The 25,385-nt window shown below is 51.9% G+C and overlaps 1 protein-coding gene across 2 annotated transcripts; it reads right to left on the reverse strand.

Moving 5' to 3' along the window:
- Positions 1 to 139: 139 nt before the first annotated feature.
- On the reverse strand, positions 140 to 25,225 carry PIP4K2B (phosphatidylinositol-5-phosphate 4-kinase type 2 beta). 2 transcript variants are annotated; one of them, XM_015539139.2, is made up of 10 exons: positions 25,130 to 25,225; positions 13,801 to 13,898; positions 10,897 to 10,993; positions 8,487 to 8,639; positions 7,443 to 7,589; positions 6,423 to 6,461; positions 5,802 to 5,915; positions 3,228 to 3,486; positions 3,028 to 3,131; positions 140 to 2,445 (listed from the first exon to the last, which is right to left on the reverse strand). In XM_015539139.2, exons 1-10 carry the CDS (start codon positions 25,211 to 25,213, stop codon positions 2,365 to 2,367), a joined length of 1,176 nt encoding a protein of 391 aa, XP_015394625.1. In that variant the 5' UTR covers positions 25,214 to 25,225; the 3' UTR covers positions 140 to 2,364. The 2 variants fall into 2 exon arrangements, with proteins under 2 accessions (XP_015394625.1, XP_042821618.1); XM_042965684.1 differs by lacking the exon at positions 25,130 to 25,225 and adding an exon at positions 24,160 to 24,462.
- Between the last annotated feature and the right edge of the window lie 160 nt (positions 25,226 to 25,385).

Consider the following 25,385-nt stretch of genomic DNA (forward strand, 5'->3'; position numbering starts at 1 on the left):
TTTTGAAGATAGCACAGAGAATGACCTTTTAAAAAAATCTAAAGTCCACCCGACCACAGCTCAAATGTTTTGACCCAAACAACAATACTGTCAAAAAAAAAAAAAAAAAGCATTTGAAACAGAATGCTACTCTCAAAATGTAAACAATATACAAAAAAAAAAAAAAAAAAAACAACCAAAAACCCCACAAAAAACACAAAACTCAATGTTAAAGAAGTTAGATACCTGGTAGCTCATTTTTTAACCGATGGATTGTGTTACACTTTTCACACACATGATGGCAACATAATCAGCAGACCAAACGCAGGAAGCCGGTGGGAGCCCAAGGCTGTGGCCTCTGCTGGAGGACAGCCCACTAAGCTCGGAAGATGCGGGCCTCCCGAGGGACAGATCCAAATTTCCATTCTTGATTAGGAGGTGGGGAAATCAAGTCCAAACATCGTTCCTACGTAATCCCGTCCTAAGTCAGATCTGTTTTCTCCGTGAGCCACTTGGTTCCAAGTTCTTCCCCAAGTCACTTCATGGTCTTGCTGCTGCTGATCATTCAGAGCTGCCTATGGCCCCTTCCTGGGCCGGGGGGCGGTTGTCTGACCTATTTGCCTCTTCCAGAACAGTTCCAGCAGCCTCACTGGAGTCCAAGAATGCTGCCTCCATTCCCCCCTCACCTAAACGCTGCAGGTAGGGCACGGAGGCGGTGGTTCCTGCTCCAGAAGCTGAACTTGGCCAGGTTTGGAGGGAGCCACAGGAAACCAGTCCATCCATTTGAAATGTTTCCATAAACTTTCATCGCACCTGTGGGGTTATCTACAAAAGTTTTACCATAGATCATCCCAAATCCCCAGTTCCGGGTGAGGGGGTGAGAAGGTGCAGGAATGTACCTCCCCCAACACAGGGCTGTTCTCTCTGAGCCAGACCAGACTGCTCTGATGGCATCACAGAATGACACCCGGCTCAGTTCTGAGGCCTGGGTAGCTCAGCAGGTGAGTGGGGACCCTGCACGAAGCTGCAGGAAGCCACTCCCGAAGCACCCCTGGGGTGGCAGATCTGCTCAAAGTTAAGACGGGGGCATCAAGGAAAACAGCCCCAAAGCTGGGCCAGGTCGAATCCCGTTTCAGGCTTCCACATTGGATTTCCTGGGTCACATCTTCAAGTGACTCCGCGGCCAGCTCAGGCTTGGGTGCCACACTCCACGGTGGGGGGCAGCACTCCCTGATGGCCAAAACTGTCCAGGGGGACAGACCACAGGCACAGGGCATCAGATTATCTACATGGTGGCCCTGGGGCTTGAGGAGGCCTCTCTGCAAGGAGCATCCCAGGCACGTGGAGGTCTCCCCCAGCTAAAAGCTCAACTACAAGGGAGGGTGCGTGGGAGAAGGTCAGGAGGAAGTCAATGGATGGAGGGCACAAGGCCTCACTGGCTACTCATCAGGTTCTGGGGGGTTTCCCAAGGGGAAATAACCATCGAAGCATGAAGGCTCCTGCTGTACCTAAAGATGCTTTCTAGTTCCTCTTGACCAACGGGAGGCAGGCTTTAGACAGAGGACATCTGAACTCCAGCAGCCAAAGGAGCTCAGAGGCGTGGGTGATGATCGCAGGGTTCTGTGAGAACCAGCTGTCCAAGAGCCCAGCCGCTACCCCCACCCCTCACCATCCCATGAGGATGAACTCACGCCCCTGTGAGATCTCTGATTCTGATCCAAGATGCCTGCTGTTGATTTGGAGGACAGCATTTAGATGGAGGAATCAGGTAACATTTCACTTGGATCCAAGGTGAAAAGGTGGAGGAAGTTTGTGCACAATGCTCCATAAAATGAAAAAGTTAATCCAGACAAGATCAAATGCAGCAGGACTGAAGTGTCTGACCTCTCCTCTGCCATCAGAGCACTTGGCCCTGAGAGGCCCCTTGGCCGGGTCCATGGGGGTGCCTCTTTCACTGAAGGGAACCGAGAGCAGGGCAGGGATGGGGAGGGTGATGGGGTGATGACACACATCATTATAAATAGCAAACCTGGAGCAATGAGATTTCAGAAACAAAACCCACATAAACCCACAAACTCATCTCTAGCCCCAACGTATTGTTAAAAAGGTTACAAGGGAACAAAAAGGAAACCCCTTTTCAACCTGGGTCAAATGGGGGAAAGATCAAGGCTACACCCTGTGGGTACGTGCTCACACAGCACATCCCCTCCTCCCCAGCTAGAGTCTTTCAATGTCACAGGCTGCAGTCTCATCACTGAAGCCCTCCCCTCCCCCTACACTGCTCCCCACGCTCCCCACCCTCCCATCTAGCCCAAATACACCCTCTCCCTTTTCTGGCCCGACCCCACGTCCGGCTCTCCGGCTCTGGCTGAAGGTAGAAGGTAACTACGTCAGGATGTTGGACATGAACTCGTTGAAGCGTTTGGAGTACTGCTCAGGGTTCACAGTCGAGATCTCGGCCCCCGCCTGTAACACACAGAGGCTGACTCAGGTCGAGCTCCCTGGCCCTGAGAGCCTACAGCCGGGAGGAGCCTGGGTATCTGGAAGTCTCTGGCCCAGCGTTTGAACTGAATGCTGCACCCCTGCCTGGGCAGGCCCTCGAGGAGCAGTTCCCGTCTCAGAACCACCGCGGCCTTGCTCCTTTGACTCACAAGCCCCCGCCTGAACCCACTGAGTAGCGGCAAGGCGGTGGGGAGGTGGTGGAGAGACTGGATCTCTGGGCGGGGTCCGTGTTTGGAGACAGTAACTTCAAGTCCATGGGGAAAAGGGCCTCTGGGGAGCAGCGTGGGCGTGTACACAGAGCTATTCCCTGCAGGCAACAGGACGCACAACTTGCCCAGCAGCTCTGGGAACGGAACCAATAAGCTGAGAAGTAGGGGCCACTAGGCTGGGCAGATCAGCTGGTGGGGAGAGCACAGGGGTGGGCGGCAGGGAGGACCGGGAGGCTGGGAGGGGGCCTGCTCCCTGTGGGGGCGGGGTGGGGAGCGGCTCAGAGCAGGAGGCCCAAGGCTGCCCGCCCCGGGCCTCGACGTGGCAGGGAGGACTCACCCCGTGCTTCACTGTTTTGGCAGCGTGCGCAGCTTTCTTCTTAGCATCATATGGCGTGAGGATGTCGATGATGGCCATGAAATAGACCTCTTTCTTGGGGGCACCTGCAGGGGAGGGAAGCAGGAAAGGAAGAAGAGGCGGCAGGGAGGAGGGCAGTAAGCAGCTGGCCCCGTGGCCAGACAGACGCGGCTCCCACTTACTTTCATGGCTTTTCATGGCATAGACGTCAACAGAGGGGTCGAACTCCCCAGGACCAAAGAAGCGGGGGAAGCTGAGGAGGTTGCCGGGGCTGTCCGGAGGCGTGCCGTAGGAGCACAGCAGGTTGCCACCCAGCCCGTCATTCTCGCACTCCTCGTCCTCTGCCCGCTCCTCCACCTCCATCTCCTCCTGCTCCGCCCGGTCCACGTCGTGGATGCCCACCAGCAGGCTGTAGTCCATGATCTTCAGCTGGGCCAGGAACTAGGGAGGGTGAGGAGGGAGAGATGGGAGGGAGAGGTTACAGGGACACCCCAGTGGCATCTGGAAAGAGGAGAAAAGGCACTCCCTTCAAGTCCATCCTCCGATTCTGAGCCCCGGGCGAGAAAAAAACATCAGTCTCTGCCTTCAGTGAGCTCAGTGCCCAGCAGGGAAGACGGCCGTCCCTCGAGGGAAGTAGCTGCGGGAGCCAGGGCAGCGGGGAGAGGGGCCTCTCTGGGGAGAGGAGCCCAGGCGGCCTGACGGAGGAGGAGGAGCAGCAGACAGGCAGGCAGAAGCTGCGGGAGGACGTAGAACACTGAGGGAAGAGGAAACCGCCCGAGAGACGCTGTGGTGAGTCCCAGCGAAGAAAGGAGTCCCACACTGCACGGAGGCTGGAGAGGTGGGTGTGACGGGGCAGTGGCTTTCAAGCCACAGGTCTCAACCCACTGCGAGCCGGAAATCTAATTTAGTTGGCTGGGACTAGGCAGTTTTTATTATTAAATACCATGGAACAGGATAGAAAACATATGTAACACGACGTAGGCAGGCAGTGTTTCAGTTGTGCGTGTTGGGCTGTGAGGTAAAATGTACTTCTAATTGAGGGGCACAGGCAAAGCTTGAAAAACTATGTAATTCAGCTTCTTTAACAGTCAGGATGAAAATGAGGAGGAAAAGAAAAGGGAACAAACACCCCATAAGAAAGCCAGAGTCGGGGCGCCTGCCTGGGTGGCTCTATTGGTTAAGTGTCGGACTTTGGCTCAGGTCACTATCTCACAGCTGATGAGTTTGAGCCCCGCATCCGGCTCTGAGCTGTCAGCTCAGAGCCTGGAGCCTGCTTCAGATTCTGTCTCCGTCTCTCTCTGCCCCTGCCCCGCTCATTCTCTCTCTCTCTTTCTCTGTCTCAAATTAAAAAAATTAACAAAAAAAAAAAAAGAAAGAAAGAAAGAAAGCCACAGCCAGGCGACACTCTCAACCACCCACTCTCCTGGGTCTCTAACGTGCCAGCTACAGCTGTGGGCTGATTCCTTACAATAAACATCTGTCTGTCTGTCTGTCTGTGTATCTATCTGTCGGCACCCTAGTCTATTTCTCTGGAGAACCTTAACCAATTGCCCTCTGATGGATGAACAGGTAAACAAAATGTGGTACAAACATACAGTGGAATATTATTCGGCCCTAAAAAGGAAGGCCACTTTGACATGTGTTATATATAACATGCATGAACCTTGAAGACATGATGGTAAGTGAAATAAGCCTGACGCAGAAGACAAAAACTGTATGAATCCATTTATATATAAAGCACTTAAAATAGCCCGATTCACGGGGTGCTGGGGTGGCTCAGTCAGTTGAGCATATGACCTTTGACTTTGGCTCAAGTCATGACCTTGTGGTTCATGGGATCACACCCCATGTTGGGCTCTGCGCTGACAGCATGGAGCCTGCTTGAGATTCTCCCTCTCCCTCTGTCCCTCCCCCAATCACATTTCCTGCCCCCCCCCCAAAAAATACATAAATAAACATTAAAAAAAAGTCTGATTCACAGAGACAGAAAGCAGCGTGACGGCTGCCAGGAGCTAGGCAGAAGGAGAAACGGGGAATTAGTGTTTAATGAGTACAGAGTTTCGGTTTGGGAAGATGAAAAGTTCTGGCGACGGATGGTGATGACGGCTGCACAACAGCGTGAATGTACTTAATGTCACTCAACGATATACTCACAAATGGTTAAGACAGCAAATTTTATCTTATGTGTATTTTGCCACAATAATAAAAAAAAAAAACATTTTAAAAGTTTTTAGGGTTTGGTTTTAATGAGCAGGCTCCCAATTTGTTAAAATAGGAAACACTGAGTTATCAAGCGGTCCAGTAACGCATTCACTATTTAGCACCTGCCCGCCCTGGAAGAACTTCTCCACAGGAAGCCCCATTCCACCAGAAGGCTGCTGGGTAAGTGGAGAATGGGAGCCAAAGAAGGTCCTGCTTGGTGGATGTCAGCAACTGGCTTCTCGTTGCCACCCTCTCCACTACAGGGACACCTCCAGAAAGAAAGTTTCGGGGCGTTTGAAAAAGGTGCTGGAATAGATTAGCGAAGAGGTGAAGGAAAGCATTCCAACTTGAGTTACAAAGCTTCTACCGGCACAAATGCCTCCCCCGCAATGGAATACGCATTCGCACCCACACTGTTCAAATCACCAAGCCTTCCTTTTGTCCACACTCCTGGAAAGTAGTGAATTCAATTTTTCTTAAGGCTGAACAAGCTCCTGCTCTGAGGACAAGAGGGGGCCTCCTCAACCAAGGTGAAAACGAGGGTTAGTAAGTACCTCCACGTCCCGTTTCAGTTTTTCCAGGAAGTTCTTTTTACTCTCCTCTCCCACATGCAGCTTCTGCCCCTCATTGAGGAAGTCATTGTCTTTGAATGTCGGCAAGTCCTTGGCCTGGGAGAGCAACAGCAGTGTATTAGGCTGGGTACCATTCACCCCCAGAGGTGATGGTACAGAAAAGGGAAGGGTCCTTAGAGCACAGATGGTCGCCTGCGCAATCAATAGGTTCAGTGCACGAGGCTACAGTCCCAGGCCTCGGGCAGGCAGGGATGGCAAATATCTGACATACGTCAGACACTAAGGACTGACCAAAGCACATCTTCCTGCTGAGCCGGAACTACCTCGGGGCTCAGGCAGCCACTCCCCAATTCAGGCTGGACTATGAGACAGAGATCGCCAGCCCTGTAGGACGATGACCAACCCAGCAACGGTAGAGATTAAAGGCTGGAGAGAGGCCGAGGATGAGGACGGGCGGGAGCTTGGTGACACAGCACCGACAGGCCACACGTCTGGGAACTGGGCTGGGGGCTGTGGTGGAGGAAGGGACAGGGTGACCGACAGAAGGTGTTTCTGATTCCAAGCAGCCCATTCCACACTCGCTCAGTACAGGTCCCGGCATACCTTCTCCTTGTCGCTCGCTTCTCTGGCAACAGTGGAGCCCTGAAAGGATAAGAGCCGTCAGGAGAGGTCCAGCTGAGGCAAAGTCCTTTGAGCGAGAAAACATGCACCAGTCTTTGGGGAGAGGCAGCAGGTGAACTGAAGGAGGCTGGTTAGAGTCCTAGAGGCCAGGAGGCAGCAACTTGTTCACTTCCCGTGTCACGGACCACTGACCGAGCTCTGATCGGACACTAGGCACGTGCTCGGCCAACAGCCCCGAACCAAGACCCAGGCCCCGCCCTTAGGGGACTCTCCTTCTAACAGGGGAGACAGGCAGTAAGAAGCAGTTATGCGATTAATTAATCCGTTAGTTACAACAGTACTAGGTGGTACGAGGGAGGAGGACACCAAGAGCACTAGCACAGGGCGGGTCCAGACTGGGGAGGGGCAGCGGTGGAGGCCAAGGCCGGCTTCCTGCAAGAAGTGATATGTGAGCTGAGCCCAGAAGGGAAAGCAGGAAGCAATGAGGTGGGAGTTGGTGGAGGTGGAGAAAAGGGCAGGGAGGGAACGCAGGCCAGGCAGCCCGCGCGAGCTGCTGGAGGAGGAGAGCACGGGCACTGGAATGGAAAGAAACCCTCGTGGCTGTAGCAGGGAGAGAGAGGTGTGAGGGGACACGTCAGGAAGCCAGCTTCGAGAACAGTGGAGCACGGTGGCTCACAGTCACAAGCGTGTTCCTCTCCGTGTCCAGAACCGTGCTTGTGCTGTCAGTCCGCGGGGCCCAGACACACGCCTGAGTGCGTGTATCAGCACAGCCTGTCCCTAAAGTGCTGCCCTCGGCGTGCACGCCCCACTGACAGGAGTTGAAGCACATCGACCGTGCCATAAATATGGTACGATAAATAACCCCTTGTCACTGTCATCTGGACCTCAAACAGCCTTTGACCCGTAAGAATTAGGCACATCAACTCCCGAGGCTCCCGTCCACGCCAAAACACGTGCCCCGGCTCTCCCGACACGTGGGAGGGCGGCCACAGAGCCCTTTACCTTGAGGTCATACTTGCGGTGCACAGTGAGCCGATGGCTGAACACGTTCCTGGTGACCACCATGTAGGTCTCCACGCCATCCACGGTCAAGCGGTACATGCCCAGGAACTGCGGCAAAAGGGTGTTGCCGTGACACTCCACGATGAACTAGAGCGAAGGGAGGAAGGCGGATGCTGAGGAACGTGTGAAGGTGCCAGGACGGACGGGGCTCGCCCCAGGCTCAGACGCTCCCGGGGAGTCTGGCTCCCAGACCAGTCGGTTTCAAAGGGGTCCTGTGAAGTCACAGGGGTTTCCTGGACATACAGCGGGCCACGGCCACCCCCGCCCCCAGCGGGCATGGCAGAGGGAGAGGCTGAGGCAGTTGCAGAGCCCTTGTGGTTTCACACTACTGGGACGCCACCGAACGTGTCTGCCATTTCAGAGGTGTGTCAGCACCTCAGACGGGTCTGGCCTCTCCTCTGCCGGCCTGAACGGGCAAGCCAGAGGGCACGGGGCGTGCAGAGGCGGGGCTGCCGTCCGGCTGTCCGGGAAAAATGAACGGCCCTGCACCGGGAGGCCTTAGCCGTGCCACGGGCAGGGTTTTCGTTGTCCCCCCAAAGACCAGGAGTCCCTTTCACCACTTCTCAGGAGCCCCAGAGACAAGCCAGCTTTCCCTGAAGACGCAAGCAGGCCGCCGCACCGCCCCCTGCTTTTCTCCGGGACCGGTTCCTGATGAGCGGGGAGTCAGAAGGGGAAAAGCAGCGAGCCTGCCGAGCCCACAGGGCCTCTTTTAGAAGACACGCGGCAGGTGCCCAAGTGTGAAACTTCCCGACTCTGACAAGAACCAGCTGTTCGATGGGACTGAATCGGTAGCACGCCTTCATGTCTCCTTTTTCCCTTTTTTCCAGTAGGCATTTCAGCTCACAGACACATGGCACCGGGAAGGGCCAAGTGCTTGGTTCTCAGGAGGTGTGGGCCGCTGTGAGAGGACCAGTCCCTCCCCAGGGGCTCTCTTCTCCCTCTTGCCATCCTTCCTCTACCGCCCAGGCTCGGGACTCACCATACCTGGTGGTATTTCTTTAAGATGTTGTGCATCTCAGCCACATCCTCACTTGACACGGTCTTGATGACAAAGCGCCGGTCGTAGGTGGTGAGGAAACGTGTGCCACATCGGCCCTGGCTGTCACTGTTGATAGGGGCGCTGCGCGTCACCGAATTCTGACGGACCAAGACAAAAGCGGGCTGGTCTTGGGAGGGGAACAAAGACTCTGACCTTTACTTGGGCCAGACTGCTCTGAAGCCAGCCACGCCGCCGAGACAGGCAGGGCCTTACCCACCCCTTGCCTCACCGGAAGTTCACCTCTCTCCCGAAAGTCCTCCTGCAGAGTGACAAGAGCTGTTCCTTTCCACCAGCTCCTAATCCCTGACTGGATGGGAAGAGGGCTGACTATGAGACACTTCCTCTCATTCTGACCCCCTAGAACTGCCCTGTAAACTAAATCTCTGCCTCAGACGTTGGGGCTGAGCTTGAATCCTGACGCTCACAGGTAACATGACCTTGGGTGAGCCATTTAACTTGTCCACTCCTGAATTCCCTGACCTGGAACATGAGGCAGACGGAGATGATTTTCCCAGTTTCCTGGGGCGACAAAGACAAAGCTTAGTGCCACGGCTCCTCCTTGAGGCCCTACTCCCATCAGGATCAGAGAGCAGTAGAAGCCTCTAGAGGGGGTGGCGGGGGACACGTGAGTCAACCGAAGGGATGTGTTCACCAAGCAGACCTTTGCAAGGCGAGGCAGAGAGGGAGGTCCCAGATGTCCCCATTCCCAAGCACACATGTGGGGATCTGCTCACAGAAACGCCTCCTCTCCAAGCCCTTTCCTCAGCTCTTACCTAGGATTCGACGCTTTCCCCTCACTGAATGCCTCCTCACGGGACCCCGGGGGAAGGAGGGAGCACCACTGTCATGGGGAGACTGAAATGTGACATGGTGAGATGCTCCCTGAATTAAAAGGGCATCCCCAAAGCAGGGTGTCTCCGACCCAGAAATGTTGAGTAGGCTACACAGCTGAGGGCCTCACCCTCCCAGCCTGGTCCTTCTCCCAGTCAGACATGCAGGCCTCTAGCCCAGGTGTGAAGGAAGGTTCCACTGCTGCCTTGTCTGCAGGCAGCGCTTTCTGACTCCAAATCCTTCGAGTCCCCTCTCTGAACTACGCCCGCCCTGCCTCTATGTCAGTTGTGAGCACAATCATTTGCCCGCAAGGTTATTAGAGGAAAAATGCAGACACCGAGAGGATGTGGTTAGAATACCGAGGGGAAGGGAAGGGGCCACAGCGGAAGGAAGACGTCCGAGCAACGTGGGGTTGCAGTAGTGGCAAGAGTTTTCAGAAAACCTCCAGCTCCAATCAGGTCGTGATTCAGCTCAGGGCTCAGTCCGAACAGACGGGGCTGGAGGGACCTCCCAGTACCTCCTAGACACAGCCATTCTTGACCGTTCCGGGCCTGGCATCTCCTCCTCCCACATCCCCGTGCCCTCCTCTTGGGGATGGCGTCTTTGCAGGAGGCCCTCCAGAGCGGAGGGGGAGGGCAGGGGGACTCACCGAGGCGCGTTCTGCTCCTCAGGAACTATGCTATGAAGGGCTTACTGGGACCAGGCCGGGAGGTGTTATGGTCTCTAAAAAGATTCGGGCGTCCATTTTCGATTTCAGTAGGCTGTACACTCTTTTTTTTTTTCTCCCCCCCCACCCCAACAGACAACTGAAAGTCAGTTGTATTTCTTACTGCTACCAAAGTGAAGTGGAAAATTCTCCCGCCATCACCAGCAGGCTATCTGCCAGGGGGAGAAGGTCCAAGGAAGGTGCTAGGCGGAGCAGTAACAGAAACCACACACTAGGAGTCAGACTGTAACGTCCCTGATACTGGGACTGATTCCTTCCAGCAGGCCAAAGGCCCCTATGGCATTATCAGCCCCTGGAGGGGGCAGTCACCAGTCTCGCCAATCCCCCCTCCCAACAGAGGACAGGGGACAAGTTTAGGAGGTGGCACTCATACCTGGCAAGGTTACACTACCCTTGAAGTCTTCCTTTTCTACTCTGTCTTATCTGCTTTAAGAGGCCTCATCTCCCGCTGGCAACAATTCTCTTTTAAGTCAAACTACGAAGGAGAAGGGTTCTTCGGCCTAGACTGGGAATGTCAGACTGAGATGAAGCAGCTTCCGCAGCCCTCTCCCTCCCGCGCCTCTCCCTCCCAGGGAGACAGCCTGAGCCTTCGAGGCAGTTTCAGAACCACTTCCAGGGCCCTCACCCCTCCAGAAGCCTGCCAGCACCGGGGGAAAGACTGCCGGGCGGGCGGGAGCAGGACAGGACAGGAAGATGTAGCGTAAGAACGGTGGACCAGTCTTGCCTCTCCTCGTCCTGTGGCTTCCTGGCCCCACTTCACTCCCTGACCCCTCCGACTTTGCAAAGACACCCAGTACCTGGTAATCCTGATCATCAATCCCAAACCTCTCCCGGAGATTCCGGAACACCATGGGGCAGTACTCCTTAAACTTAAAACGGCTGGGAAGGTTCTCCCTAGGGCAAAGCAGAGAAACGTCTTTGTGAGCCTCTCCTTGCCCATCTAATCCTTACATCAGAACTTCTGCGGGCTTGGTCCACAGGTCATCAGAATCGGAACAATTTGTGGCGCTTAGAATGGAGGTTTCTAGGCCCCAGAAATTCTGGAGAGGAGTCTGGAAACTGCATTTTTAACCAATACTCCTGGTGATTCTGCGCATGTAAGAGTTTTAAAACTTTACATGCCTTGTGTTGACTTTGTAAAAATTAGTCGAGCTGTATACTTACAATCTGTGTACTTTTCCCGCGTGTTATCTTTAGACGAAATCGACATTAAAGGGAAAAAACCTTACCTGCCAAGAAGTGAGACGGAGTGCAGGCGCTTCCTGCACGAGAGCTGTACTTGCTACCTGTCACTGGCTGCCTGGGAACAGCAGTTGTGAGGCGGACAGCAGTCTGACTGCTAAAGGGAGCGGACTTTCTCCACCAAGGGACCCTCTCCTCGGGGACGCTGCTATCAACACGTCCTGAGGCCCTGCCTTGGGCTTCCCCCGGGACGGAGGACAAGGGTGCTTCGGATTAAAGAGATCTCAAATGACTGGAATCCTGTCTTTTCAGGAAGCCTTGTCTGTGGGCTGCTGGCACCAACCTCAACCCTTCCCACTCCTTGGTCAAAAACTCAGACTCCCGGGAGGGTAGAGAATCGCCTTGAAGGGATGCCTCCTCCAAATCCTCCGTCTTTACAATGGCCACCTTCCTTGGGGAGTCCCTTTGAGAAATACATCCCTCTGACTACTCCAGGATGATATACTTCGAGGAAATAAAAAAGCAGTGGCTTCTCATGAGGGCAGGGGCCTGGTCTGCCTCATGTACCCATCTTCTAGTAAGGAGCACTGCAGGCTAATAACTAGCACATAAACGGTCGTTGAAAGGCCAAAAGGAACAAAGAAAGAAAAGAAGAAATTGATGCTCTCCTTTAGGCCAAGATGTCAAGGTCCCGGAACTTCACCAGAGGCCACAGACCCTGAAATGGGCAGTGGTTCGATGCCCACTTCCAGAGCCCTGGCCCCTGGGAGAGAACAACCTCCTTTCCTGCCTCAGAGCCAAGGGCTGCCTCTTCTTCCTTACCGGGTGTGATACTGTGATATAATAAGAAATATATACATTTGGTCTTCATTCCTGTTTCGGACACAGAGCAGCTAAAAACCTTGGAATTTCCTAAGTCATAAGAGCAATAAAGAGGTCTTTTTTTTAATTCATAACAATCCCCTTTCAACCACATCTGAGCTTATGTGAATAAGGTGATTTTTGGAAAGCCTCAAAAGATAGGTGCTGGTTGCCAGGGGAACCAACCAGGATGAGAGGGCTGGAACTTTCAGTCCCACTCCCTGGATGGCGGGGAGGGGAGAGGGGCTAGAGGCTGAACCAATCACCAGTCGATTTCACCAATCATGCCTTCTTAATGAAAACAGGGCTCCGGAGTTCGCAGGTGTTGCATGCACGCAGGTGTGGGGAGGGTGGCGTACCTGGAGAGGGCATGGGAGCTCCGCACCCCTTCCCACATACCTTCCCCCATGTGTCTCTTCTAACTGGTTGTTCCTGAGCTGTACCCTTGATGATAAACTAGTAATCAAGTAAATAAACTGTTTTCCTGAGTTCTGTGAGCCCCTCCAGCAAATTAACCGAACCCAAGGGGGAGGGTCGGGGGAACATGGGCCCCACAGCAGGCTGGTCAGAAGCACAGGTGACGACCTAGATTTGCGATTGGCGTCTGAAGGTGGGGGCAGTTCTGTGGGACTAAGCTCTTCACCTGTGGGGCCTGATGCTAACTGCAGGTGGACAGTGTCAGAGCTGAACTGAATCGGCAGGGCACCCGCCTAGTGTCCTACGGAATTGCTTGACGTGTGGAAAACCCAGTGAAGTGACGTGTGGTAGTGGCGTGAGAAACACAGGAGTTTTCCGTCCACACAGGTGGCCGCTTAGCCGAAGACAGATGTCTTCTAGAATAAGATGTCGTTATTACTTACTGTGGCAGAGAGGCCACTAAGGGATATTTTCAAATCAAGCTTCCCTCCAGGCTAGCAGTCTGGCAATGGTGGGGTGACAGAGCCCAGCTGGTGAGGTGCGGGGACGGTGGGGCAATGGAAAGTGGAGCCAGGATGCAAATGCAGAACGGAGGGGAGTGTGAACGGCGAATGGTTCCCGGGGTGACCCAGAGTAGGATGAAAACGTGAGGCTTCCAGAGGGCTCAGAGCCGGCCCCACACTGGACCAGGTGAGATGGCTGCTCCAACAACCTGAGACAAGCTTCCGACCCCAGTGTCGATCCCAGAAGCCACAGTGAACGAAAGTGGGAAGAATTGCTTTGGATGGCGCCCCTGGGCCCCATGCTCGGCCTGTCTTTCACACACCCGTCGGAGAGGGAAGAGCTTGGCTGCATTCCGGGCCAGGAACATGTCTGGCAGCTTCTTGCCTCAGACGGAGATCAAGATAGGGCCACTGCTGTCAGCCTCACACTAGACACCACAGCTCGTGAGCAGCTCACTGCTACCTAACCTGGCCCCAGATGAATCACCCTGGGCCTGGCCACATGCCCCGAGGGACACCGGAGGCAGGTAGACAAAGGCGATGACGAAACACCGCAAAGGGGAGAGGCCCGTAATGAATGGATTTTCCCTGCCAGTCTGTCAGCTCTGAGATCCAGGTGTCCCTGTCACACCCTGCCAGGAGCTGGCTTGGCACTATCGTGCGCCAGTTTTCGGAAGCTCTCTGCCTTGAGGGAAAGGACTGCCCACAAAACCTGAGCCCACTCAGTAGGTAACTTACTTATTGAAGAGATGATTGTCCACCTTGATCTTGCTGTATGCTTTGAAGTCATCTGGCATTAGCATGACAGGGACGGGGACATTGCTCAGCTCATTGATCTGCAAAGCAAGAGACTCGATATGCTACAAACAAACGTGAATGCCGCCATCTCACCAAAAACGTGTCTATGGAGTCCCTCCTGGTCTTTATATTTCTGCTCTTGTCTTCAAGTTAAGTTCCCAACTTCATCTCTACTTACTGAAATTCTCCCCATCTGATAAGGTCCAGCTCAAAAGGCACCTCCCTCCAGGAAGCTTCCCGTGATTCTCTAGACCATAAATATTCTTTCTGATTTTGGAATTCCTGAAGCAGTGTCTGCATCTGTCCTTTGGCCATCACACAGCCTCCCTCATATTGTGGTTAGTGCTTATCAACCTCACAAGCTTGCTAGACTCTAAGCGAGGCAAGACCCTATTACTGATCCTTGTAAGCAAAGGTCATCTAACTGATCTCCAGAGGCTCCATGGTGCTTGGCACCATGATTTGCATCTGGCAGATACTGTATAAATATTGGTCAAATGTAGTAATAAGTAGATCAATGAAGAAACATCACACAACCTATGTGGGTATGGTGGCCTTTAACATCTTCATACAAATTGAGGTCACTCAAGAAACCAGGTTGTGGTACGAAAGCAGCTGGATGAGTTTGTGCGGGTGGATAACTCATCTCCGAAGTGAAGGATTAAATTTATTTTTATAAGTTCACTTATTTATTTAAAAAAAATTTTTTTTAACATTTATTCATTTTTGAAAGAGACAGAGCGCAAACGGGGGAGGGCTAGAAAGAGAGGGAGACACAGAATCCGAAGCAGACTCCAGGCTCCGAGCTGTCAGTACAGAGCCTGACGTGGGGCTCAAACTCACCGCGAGATCATGACCTGAGCCAAAGTTGGCCGCTTAACCGACTGAGCCACCCAGGCGCCCCTAAGTTTACTTATTTGAGAGAGAGAGAGAGAGAGAGAGAGAGAGGAAGAGAGAGACAGGGAGAGAGAGTCCCAAGTAGTCTCCCTGCTGCCTGCACACAGCCAGATGCAGGACTTGAACTCATGAACTGTGAGATCATGCCCTGAGCCAAAATCAAGAATCAGATGCTTAACCGACTCAGCCACCCAGGTGCCCCTAAAATAAAGGACTAAGTGAAAAGATGAGGTAGACATCTGGCCACTGGCTCACTCTCACTCTCCTGATTAAAAAAGGGCCAGTTCTTGGGGTGCCTGGGTAAGCAGCCAACTCTTGATTTCAGCTCAAGGTTCTTCAGATTGAGCTCCGTGTCAGGCTCTGAGCTGACAGCAGGGAGCCTTCTTGGGATTCTCTCTCCCTCTCTGCCCCTCCCCCACTTGTGCTCTCTCATAATAAATAAACTTTTTTTTTTAATTAAAAATAGGGGCGCCTGGGTGAGTGTCTGACTTCAGCTCAGGTCACGATCTCACAGTTCGTGAAGTTCGAGCCCCACACTGGGCTCTGGGCTGTCAGCGCAGAGCCCGCTTTGGATCCTCTGTCCCCCGCTCCCCCCCCCACTCCATCTTCATGGATGTTCATGCTCTCTCTCTCAAAAATAAAAAATAAAAATAAAAATAAATTTTAAATAATTAAAATTTAAAAGAGCCAGGTCCTGCCTTCTGCTAAACTGGGGGAGATGGGGTGGGGTGCCTTACAAACCTTCCCATGGGCTTTCTTCTCCCTTCAGGGAGCAGGAGGCTGCCGGAGAGCAGACTTCCCATTGGTGCAGAGCTGAGAGAGCTCATCCTGCCCTTCCCTGTCCCCAGCTTAGCCAATTAGTGGTCTAATTAGCCACAGATGTCCTCTCCCTTCACAGCAGAGTATTTGACACTTGACCCTCTACCCAGTGGCCACTAATGCATTCAGGATTTACAGAGGAAACCTTAGGTCTGCCTTAATGGCTGGGGGGGGAGGGGACGCACAGCCTTATGTCTCCCAGAGACTTTCCTTGCAAATCCTATTATCTCAATGAGGCCCATGTGGCAGTGAGGGAATAACCTAGAGTCATTAGGAGCATGAATGGGGGAAACAGCATTTAATTTGCTGCCCCTTTCATGCTGCAAACCTTTTTTATTTAGAAATGTCAGAGGATAGAAGTTCAAGTTAATGCAGTAACCAGGCTGGGGAACCATATTTTCCTAGAGTTAGTGAAAAACCTAATTTGCTTCTGGGGAAATGAAGGAAGGCACAGGCATATATATGTGGCGGAGGGGCGGGGGGTAAGCAGGGTACTGGCAGAAGTTGGCAGTGGGGCAGAGACTCAATAAACTGCTGGCAAAACCGGACAGGCATACACACGAGAGTATATCCTGTATGGGTCCATTTACATGACATTCTAGAGCAGAAATCTACAGTGAGAGAAATCCAAAAAGAGGCTGCCTGGGTTTGGGCTGGAGGTGGTTGACTGTAAAGGGACATGACAGGTGTGATTCTGGGGTGACAGAAGTGTTCTATATGTTGTTTGGGTTGATAATTACATGGCTATATACATTTGCCGAAACTCATCAGACTGGACCTGAACATTCCCAGCATTCAGGTCTGTGATGCCTGCCATTGGCTTACCAGCCACACACACACACACACACACACACACACACACACACACACACACACACTTCCCATTCCAGGGGCTGCTCACAAGGGAGCCCGATTGTTAAGTTTGTGCCTTCGGAGGAAACCATTCTACTTCCTCGTTTTCTTGCCAACACAAACAATTCATGGTAGCTGGCCCACCTCCTCCCCCCGCTCCCCTCGACCCCGCCCCAGCATATACTGCCCGGCTCTGACAGCTAAAGAAGTTAAGAAGTTCATAGAGCATGTGCAGCTTCCGGATTTTCTAGTTCACACCTCCACACTAGAAAGGACATACCACTGGCTCCAAGAGTATGGTTTTATACCAAAATGTTCTAGTATTTGCTATCCATAGATTCTGGGATCGTCTCAAATCCAGATTTGGTGCCAGGGCAGGGCTTGATGCTGCGAGGACTAGAAAAGACTGAAGCCCTTGCCTGCGAGGGTCAGCTGCGGCAAGCCGGGGGAATTATTCTAACAGCAGCTATTCAGGAACATTCATTAATTCTCTGTTAACTTTTAGTTCAGCCTAGTTCGAGTGGTTGTCCAGTTGGTTGGTTTTCAGCTCTCCCTTCATCTCTATTCTTGACTACACAACCCAACGGGAGGAAATTTCTGAGATACTTTTTGGCGAACAGTCCATACATCTGTACTATGTAGACTCACCTCTCATTTCCACTGGGCCCCATGTAGATGATTCACTCTGGGGATTAGCTGTACTATTTTTTTTTTTTCAGTTGTGCTAAATTTTACATCCCCGGAGAGTTCTATTCAATTTCAATTGAACAAGCACTTACTAAAATACCTACTACATGCTTCACTTCATGTTAGGGAGGAGGGGGCGCACAGCGGGGGAAACATGCACACTATGTACCCAAAAGAAGTAGGAGGCTTCTCCTCTAATCAGGGAGATGAGACAAACCCGTGACATAAGAGAAATTCAAAGTCAAGTAGTATACAAGTAAGTGTGAACACAGCACAGAGACATCAAGAACAGGAGAGGCTCAGAGGGTGAGGTTAATGTGGTCACAAAGACTCCTGGCTCTCACACATCAGGCTTGAAACAGGGCACCTAATGCCTCTCCTGGTATTGCCAAGGGCACTTGACACTGGAAGAATGTACAAGATCATGTTACACCCCTACTTAAGATCTTCCATGGCTCTTCATCAACCGCAGGGCAAACCTCCTTAGCCTGACATTTAAGGCCTTTCCTGACCTGGCTCAGACTCTGCCAAACTCCTCTTCAGCTAATTTCTACTCAGTGTACCGAGGGCCTTACTATATGTGCCAGGGCTGTGCCAGGGCTGTGCCAGAGCTGGGGATACAAAAATAAAAAGACATGATCTCTGTCTAGCTGAGAAGACAGACAACAAAGAATACAATGTGATGAGTGCTATGGAGTTATGAATAAAGGGAGGTGGCAAAACAGATTAAGAAACTGGTGCTGCCTGGGAGTGGGTGTCAGAGTTGCTGGCTAGAGGAAGCTGTGGAGAATGTGTGAGAAAGGCCTAGGATGGTAGTTCTCAAAAAAATAAATAAATAAATAAATAAGAGGAAGGGAATCCCAGGTGGTGGGAACAGTCAGAACCAAGCCTCAGAGTTGTAAACGTCTATTGCCCAGCCTAAGTACAGAGCTGGGGGGTGAGGAGAAGTCTGGAGGGTGAGAGGGTAGGTCAGCAGCACTAAGGAGTGGAGGGAGACAACATAGGAAGATAGGTGACTGGTCTAACATGTTCATATTATCAGTATTAATAAAGAACAGCCGCTTCTTTTTACCAAATACCTAAAAGTGGCTGGTGCTTTATATTATCATATATTGTATATACAAATACATAGATATCACATGTATCACATATTTTCTGCTCTGTGCTATTATTATTTTTTTATTTTTTTTAACGTTTATTTATTTTTGAGACAGAGAGAGACAGAGCATGAACAGGGGAGGGGCAGAGAGAAAGGGAGACACAGAATCTGAAACAGGCTCCAGGCTCTGAGCTGTCAGCCCAGAGCCCGACGTGGGGCTCAAACTCACGGACCGTGAGATCATGACCTGAGCCAAAGTCGGATGCCTAACCGACCAAGCCACCCAGGCGCCCCTCTGTGCTATTATTTCTAATACCTGGTTGGTCACATGAACTGCTATTAATCTGATTTTGCAAAAGAAGTTCAGAGTACCTTGCTCAAGGTCACATAGACAGGATGTGCAGAGTCAGGATTTGCTCCCAGGTCGGTCTCGTGCCCCTATACTGTGCTGTGTGATCCTTCTTATGGATAGCTACCTTGACTAAGGAAGCATTTTCCATCCCTTGCCTCTATTCTAATAATCTGCAAGGCAAGTGTTTTTGCTTATTTTATAGAAAAGGAAAATGAAGCTCCAAAGCTATAATAAAGGGCAGAGCCTGGATTTGAACTTAGACTTGTCCACTATATAAATCTGGACTTAACTAGGCAGGAAATGGGAAGTCCTCTTGGGTTTAAGTCTGGGAATTCACATGTTCAAATGGAACAGAAAGGTATCCTGGAATCAAAATCAAGTAAGGACTGGAAAAGGCAAAAATAAGCAGCAGTAAGACCATTTATGGGGCCATTACAATAGTTCAGGTGACAGACTCTGGCAGCAGGAATTGAGGAAAGGATAAAGCTAAGAGAATCATACAAGATCTGGCTAAATGCGGGGCGCCTGGGTGGCTCAGTCAGTTAAGCGGCCGACTTCGGTTCAGGTCATGATCTCTCGGTCTGAGAGTTTGAGCGCCGCGTCGGGCACTGTGCTGACAACTCAGAGCCTGGAGCCTGTTTCAGATTCTGTGTCTCCCTCTCTCTGACCCTCCCCTGTTCATGCTCTGTCTCTCCCTGTCTCAAAAATAAATAAAACGTTAAAAAAAAAAAAAAGATCTGGCTAAATCACACTTCCTCTGTGAGACCCACTCTGTCTTTCCCAGGCTGAATTAATTATTCATTCCTCTGTGCGTCTTTATAACCTAAATATCACACTCACTTGGGTAACTGTTTGCTTACATGCTTGATTTTTCCACTAGGCTGTGAGCCCCTAGAAGGAAGAGACCACCTTACCCATGTTTATGCCCCTAGCACAATGACTGGCACACAGTAATTGCACAATAAATGCTGGCCAGAGGGATGCATGGCGAGAAAAAGGGGACTGAAGGATGGCAACACCAGGACAAAGAGAATAGAGACAGCAAAGCTGTTGTGACTTTGCCAGAGACTCATGGTCTGGAGAATGGGAACGAAGATTAAGTCAGCTATGGAGAAGGCTATGACTAGACCTTAAAAAGTCTTAAATACCAGGGAGAGAAGAAGAAACTTTATTTGGCAGGTAAAGGGGAGTAACTAAAAGTTTCGAAACCTGAAAGGTCATGACTTAAAGCAACGTTTCAGGAAGATGTGCCTTTCCTTTATTATCCAGCACATTTCTGGGCCAAGCAACCCCTCTGCCCTTCAGCAGAAGTGCACTTGCGGAATGCATATTCATTCAAGTGTCACGCTAAATACAACGTGTTAGGATGGTAAATCTGTTGTATCTCACATCACGTAAGTGGTTTTTGGATTATCCACATGATTAACTCCATGAGCCATCAGCATGAATAATAAGGAGGCTAAACAAGCTGAGTGAGAAATTTAGGAGCAGAGAATTCACCCTCGGCTGATCCTACTGGAGATGAAAATTCAGTCGCTAGTTCTAGTCTGGTGAACTTCTGACTCCAGAAGCCTCTACTTCCCTGTGTGACCTTCATAGGAATTGTTACACAGAAGGCGTGGGCGGGACGTGCTGCTTTCCTGACCTGTCCTGCAATTCTGTGGTTGGCTCAGCAATGGGCTGGCTACCACTGACAATCATGTGTCACCTGCCTCCATCAGAAAACATGTTGTGTTGAAAAACACACTCCCAAGACCAAGGAAGTCCAAGCAAGACCTCAAACCAGAGAGGAAAAAAGCACGAACAGAGCCACACGTGCCAACAAATTCACCCCTACGTTTATTCGTCCTTCTGCACACCGTGGGTTTTCTTCTCCTTTTCTTCTCGGTGAGGTGGAAAGCCCTGGCAAAGGGCAAAGTTATCTAAAGGCCTCACTAGAATGGGAATATTTACTGAAGGTTTTAAAAGTGGCAGAGCAAGACAAAAAGGCAGGTAAAAGAGGTTCTGGGTCTGCATTAGGCAAAGAAAATACATGGGCAGAACAGGGGTGAAGTGTGGGGGAGAACTGAGCAGACTTAAGAATGAATCTGTCCCTTCCACCGTACACAAAAATTAATGCAAAATGGATTACAGACCTAAATGTAAGAGCTAAAACTATCAGACTTTTTCTTAGAAGAAAATATAGGGGTAAATTTTCATTGACCTTGGATAAGGGGAAGGCTTCTTAGATATGACACCAAAAGTACACGCAAACAAACAAACAAAAATACATAAATTGGACTTTATCAAAATTAAAAACCTGAGCTTCAAAAGATACCATCAAGAAAGTAGAAAAGATAATCCAAAGAATGTGAGAAAATATTTGCAAATCATATATCTGATAAGTGACTTGTATCGAAAATATATAAAGAACTCTTACAACTCAGTAATAAAAAGGCAACCCAATTAAAAAATGGACAAGAGTGTTTTTAAAAGAATGAGCAAAGGGTCTTAGATGTTTCTCCAATGAAAACATAAAAAAGGCTAATTAGCACATGAAAAGACACTCGACACCATTAGTTATCAAGGAAACACAAATCATAATTACAAGGAGGTAACACTTCAAATCCACCAGGGGGGCTATAATAAAAAAGACAGACGATAACAAGTGTTGCCAAGGATGAGGGGAAATTGGAAACCCCACAACCCTGCTGGGGGAAATGTAAAATGGTGTAGAACAGTCTATCAGTTTCCTGTATGGTTAAATATCGCTATCATCGATTGCTCCCATTCTTTCTGATAACCTGGGTGAATCTTCACACATACCTGATTCCTGAAATGGCCAACAGGTTATCGACCCAGGTCTGGAGATCTCTGGTTTCCACGCCCCTCTCCAAGACAATCTCTTCCCTAACTCAAGAGCCTCTACACTGTTTTTCATCCACAAAACCCCTGGTTTTCTCTCTTTACTAGTTCTTCCCTGACAGATCCAAAGTCTTCTGACTCTTCTCCTTTTCCTTCAGTCTCCCTCCACAAAGTCCATGGGCCGCATCTCTTGTCCAGGAGAGGAGCTCCTGTAACAACACCAAGCTCAAAAACCTGTCTTTTTCCATCTAGAAGTCAATCAACCACTTCAGGACAGAGTAACTGACTTTTGCTCTCGATAAAGACATAGCATCTCATGCACCATCAGTCACAGACCATCATGCTCTAAACGCCTAAGTGGGTGAGAGACTAAAGAATCAAAGAAACGTGGTATCTGAAACCTCAGATTGCAAAGAGTGGCAACAGTGGGCTTCTGAAGGAAGGTAACCTCCCAGAAGGGCTAGCAATCTGCCAAGAACAATGCAGTCCTGACCCCCTAGAGAACTGCAAGATTTTATACCACTCTTCTTCTGCAGAGACACCTCCGTCTCCCCGATGGGGACCCTAAAGTATCAGACCTTATGGCAGGCCAAGATGAATGCAATAAAGCTTGGAACTAACGGCCCTGCGCTGCTTGGCCTGTCCAGGGAGTGGTGCCCAGTGCCTTTCCCCTGAGGTGCTCACTCATTACACCCAGAACCGTGGGCCTTACTTAAAGTCAATGCCTTCCCAACTATCCCTCAAACGAACTTTCTTCAAGTTAGCAATGAAGGAGGGTGACCCCCTAGTCCAAGAAAGTAAGAATCACAGATGCCTATCCATCTGCCATTCAGAGGCCCACATCTGGGCAGACTCATTGCCAAACGTCACACACACTCCCGAGAAACGGCGTGCACAAGCACACATACCTGAGGGTGCATTCAGGTTCTCCAACAAGACGATAATCCCCATCTATCCTGGCACCCGGTTGAGAGATGGAATGAACAACAGGAAGCACAGAAAGTGAGACCTGCCATTCAAGCAGCACCAGTGGCCAACACAGCCCATGGTGTCGGACAATGAGCTGCATCTTTTGCCGTGGCCATGGGTGAGCTAATCCCCCACCTGAGGCCTCCATTTCTTCGTGTATAAAATAAGGACCCAAGGTAGTTAGCTGCAATATTCCTGACTCTCAGACCTCCACCAGTTCTCTATATAGACAGGATGCTTTCTAGTGAGAAGCAGGCTGTAGAAAAAAATTAAGGATTGACTTCCAGGCAGGGACACAAGGTTCACATTTTGATGACCCAGTTTCCCTTGCAATGTTGTCAGATGACCCCTGAAGCAGCAGGAAGCAGGAGAAACAGTCTGCTGGACTACTCGCCCAGAGCAGCTTCCAGGCAATGCTAGTCCCTACCCCTGGCCAGGAGGACCCTCGCCTGAGTGAGGTTACTGAAAACCGTAACCTGTCCAAGACCAAAACACCAACAAAGACCTCATCACATGCATGTACTTTTCTGTACTAGATGTAAAGATCTAAAACCCTGGCTCAGACTAAGGTTCATCGATCTCCAGCTGAAGGCTCCTCTACCAAAGCAAAGCACAAAGTCTTGCTGGCCCCAGGCCCCTTTGTCATCATTTGATCTTGAGGATAATTGCAAGTGCTCTGAAAAGTCAGGTGCCTAAACTGAAATTCACAGGAAACCCAAGCCATCAGCTTCATCTTCCTCATTCCAAACTTCCAGCTGGTGAAGTTGGTGTTTCGGGTCCTTTAACTTCCTCTGCTCATTCCTGGTGTAGGGACTCACAGTGCAAGTGGTCAGAAGGCAAGGAGCAAGTGGATGGAAAAGAAAAGAAAGACCCTAAACAATCAGGGCACAAAGTCTTCCAGCTCAAGCACTAATGCTGGGCTCCAACTTCCTAGGACAATCTCAAAGCACCCCAAAGGTCCAGGGGACCGCCCTCTCACCCTAACCACCATCCACTATCACACCCTTCATGACCATACAACAGAAAGCTCAATAAAAAGAGAAGTCAGTGTCTTTCACATGAACACCATAGGCGAATGCAAGAAGACACATTATTTCTACTATGAATAGCCCTCCTTATAATCAGGCCTCACCTTCTCTCAAATGGTTACATTCTCTCTTCTCCCTAACCAAGGAAGACCCTGGTAAAGTGTCTGTGGTTCAAGAAAGCCTGTGCTTCTCCAGTTGATACATCTTGTTCAAGAAGAAAAAAAGGAAACCCAGGAAGGATTTCCACAGTCAGGGGTAGGGAGATCTGGAGGGTGGGAAACTTTAAGCAGCCACACCGACCAAATAACCAGAAATAGAGGAATATTCAGGCAGGCCAATGCCACTTGCTCCGTCAACTGGACAGTGAGCTGGCAGCCGGTTAAAGGAACAAGGGGGGAAACACATGCAACAAACAGGGTGAAGGGATGAAAGCGATTCCGCCGCACCCAGGCCTTCTCCCAGCGCTCCAGGGACTGCCCGAAGCGAGCAAGCCAGACGCAGGAAGCTAGAGGGGCTGGAGGGAAGGGAGGGGGCGACGGCATACCACCGTCGGAGACACCAGGCCTCGCGTGGCGCTCGGGGAGTGCACACCCGGCCGGGACGGCGTGCAAGGGTGGGGTGGGCGTGCAAGTGGCTTGGCGAGGGGCTGCAGGCGTCACCGGCAGGGCCCGCGGGGCGAGGGCCGGGCCTGCGGGGGGCGTGGGAGCGCGCGGCGCCGCGCTCGGAGGGGCGCGCGCGGGGGAGCTGGTTACCGTGTGGTTCACCCCCCACATCAGGACGCTGAGGATCGGCTCGCTGGCCCGGAATAGCTTCACTTTCTGGCACACGAAATGCTTCTTTTTGGTCTTGGTCTTGCTGGCGCTGAGCGGCGCCACCGCCACCGCCGTGGTGCTGGTGCAGTTGGACGACATGCCCGGGGCGGCGGCGGCGGCGGCGGCAAAAGGGGGGGCGGCCGAGACGGCGCACAAGCCAGCGGCCCCAGGCCTCCCCGGGACCGATCCCCACCCCCGCTCCCTCACCGCGCCATGGTAGCGCCCGTCCCGTTACCTCCCCACCCCGCCCCGGTGGTTCCGTCCGCCCCACGGCCCGCCCCCACGGCCCGCCCCGCCCCGCCCCGCCCCGCTCCGCTCCAGGGAGTCGGCCGGCTCGCTCCGCACCCCGCCCCCGGGCGCCGCCGCCGCCCCACCGTCACCAGGCGCTCTCCTCCCCGCCCGGGTGGTAGCGCCCGTCCCGGGGAGGCAGAGGCCGCCCCGCCCGCCCCTCCTCCCCGGGCCTGACAGGAACCGGCCGGCCTTGGGACGCCTCAGAGCCCCGCGCCGGAGCAAAAACGGGAGGAGGGCTGGGGGTAGGGCTCGCTGTCTACCGCCGGAGGGTCCCTCCTGTCCGGGCCCCCTGAAGCCAGGGTTTGGCTCTTTCCCTCAACCTGACGTGCCAAGATGGCGGCAGCACCACAGCTCCGGAGGGGAGGAGGGAGCGGGAATGCGAGGAGGGTGGGACGTACCATCCCACCCCAGGGGAGAGAGGAGGAACACGGCGAGGGGAAAAGGCAGTCCTGCCGGGAAAACTAAGGAACGCCCCCTCGCTCCACCCAAGCGTGGATCTTCCCACTCCCTGGGGCCCGGAGCGCGCTCCACCCGCGGGTCACGCCCCTTCCCCCCGGGGCCAATGAGAGAAGCAAGCCGAGAGCCCTGGGTTTTATGAATGGGTCGCGCGTCCACCCACCTGCCGCTTGGCCTCCTCCCTCCAAAGGGTCCAGTTAAAAGACCGGCGGCACCTTAAGACTTCTATCCTACAGCCGAGAAACATAATCGTCTTATTCTCTGGCTCACTTCATGAAATCTTTCGGTAAACTGCCCACGCTTTGTTACATAATTCCTCTTGGACGAAGGATCTCCATACATTCGACACAAATTAACAGGTCAATATCGTTCTGTGGGGGAATTCGTAAATTCGGTACTCCACGCGTGGTTGCCCTTTA

This window comes from Panthera tigris, chromosome E1 (assembly GCF_018350195.1).
Source record: "Panthera tigris isolate Pti1 chromosome E1, P.tigris_Pti1_mat1.1, whole genome shotgun sequence".
NCBI lineage: Eukaryota > Metazoa > Chordata > Mammalia > Carnivora > Felidae > Panthera > Panthera tigris.

Bases quoted from the DNA above. Each gene is read 5' to 3' on its own strand.
- PIP4K2B (XM_042965684.1), bottom strand. From the start codon at position 24,318: ATGTCGTCCAACTGCACCAGCACCACGGCGGTGGCGGTGGCGCCGCTC. The intron at 10,994-13,800 runs GTAAGTTACCTA...GCTTTGCCCTAG, and splicing joins GACAATCATCTCTTCAATAA to GGAGAACCTTCCCAGCCGTT. The intron at 6,462-7,442 runs GTAAAGGGCTCT...TTATCCTTTCAG, and splicing joins ACCGCAAGTATGACCTCAAG to GGCTCCACTGTTGCCAGAGA.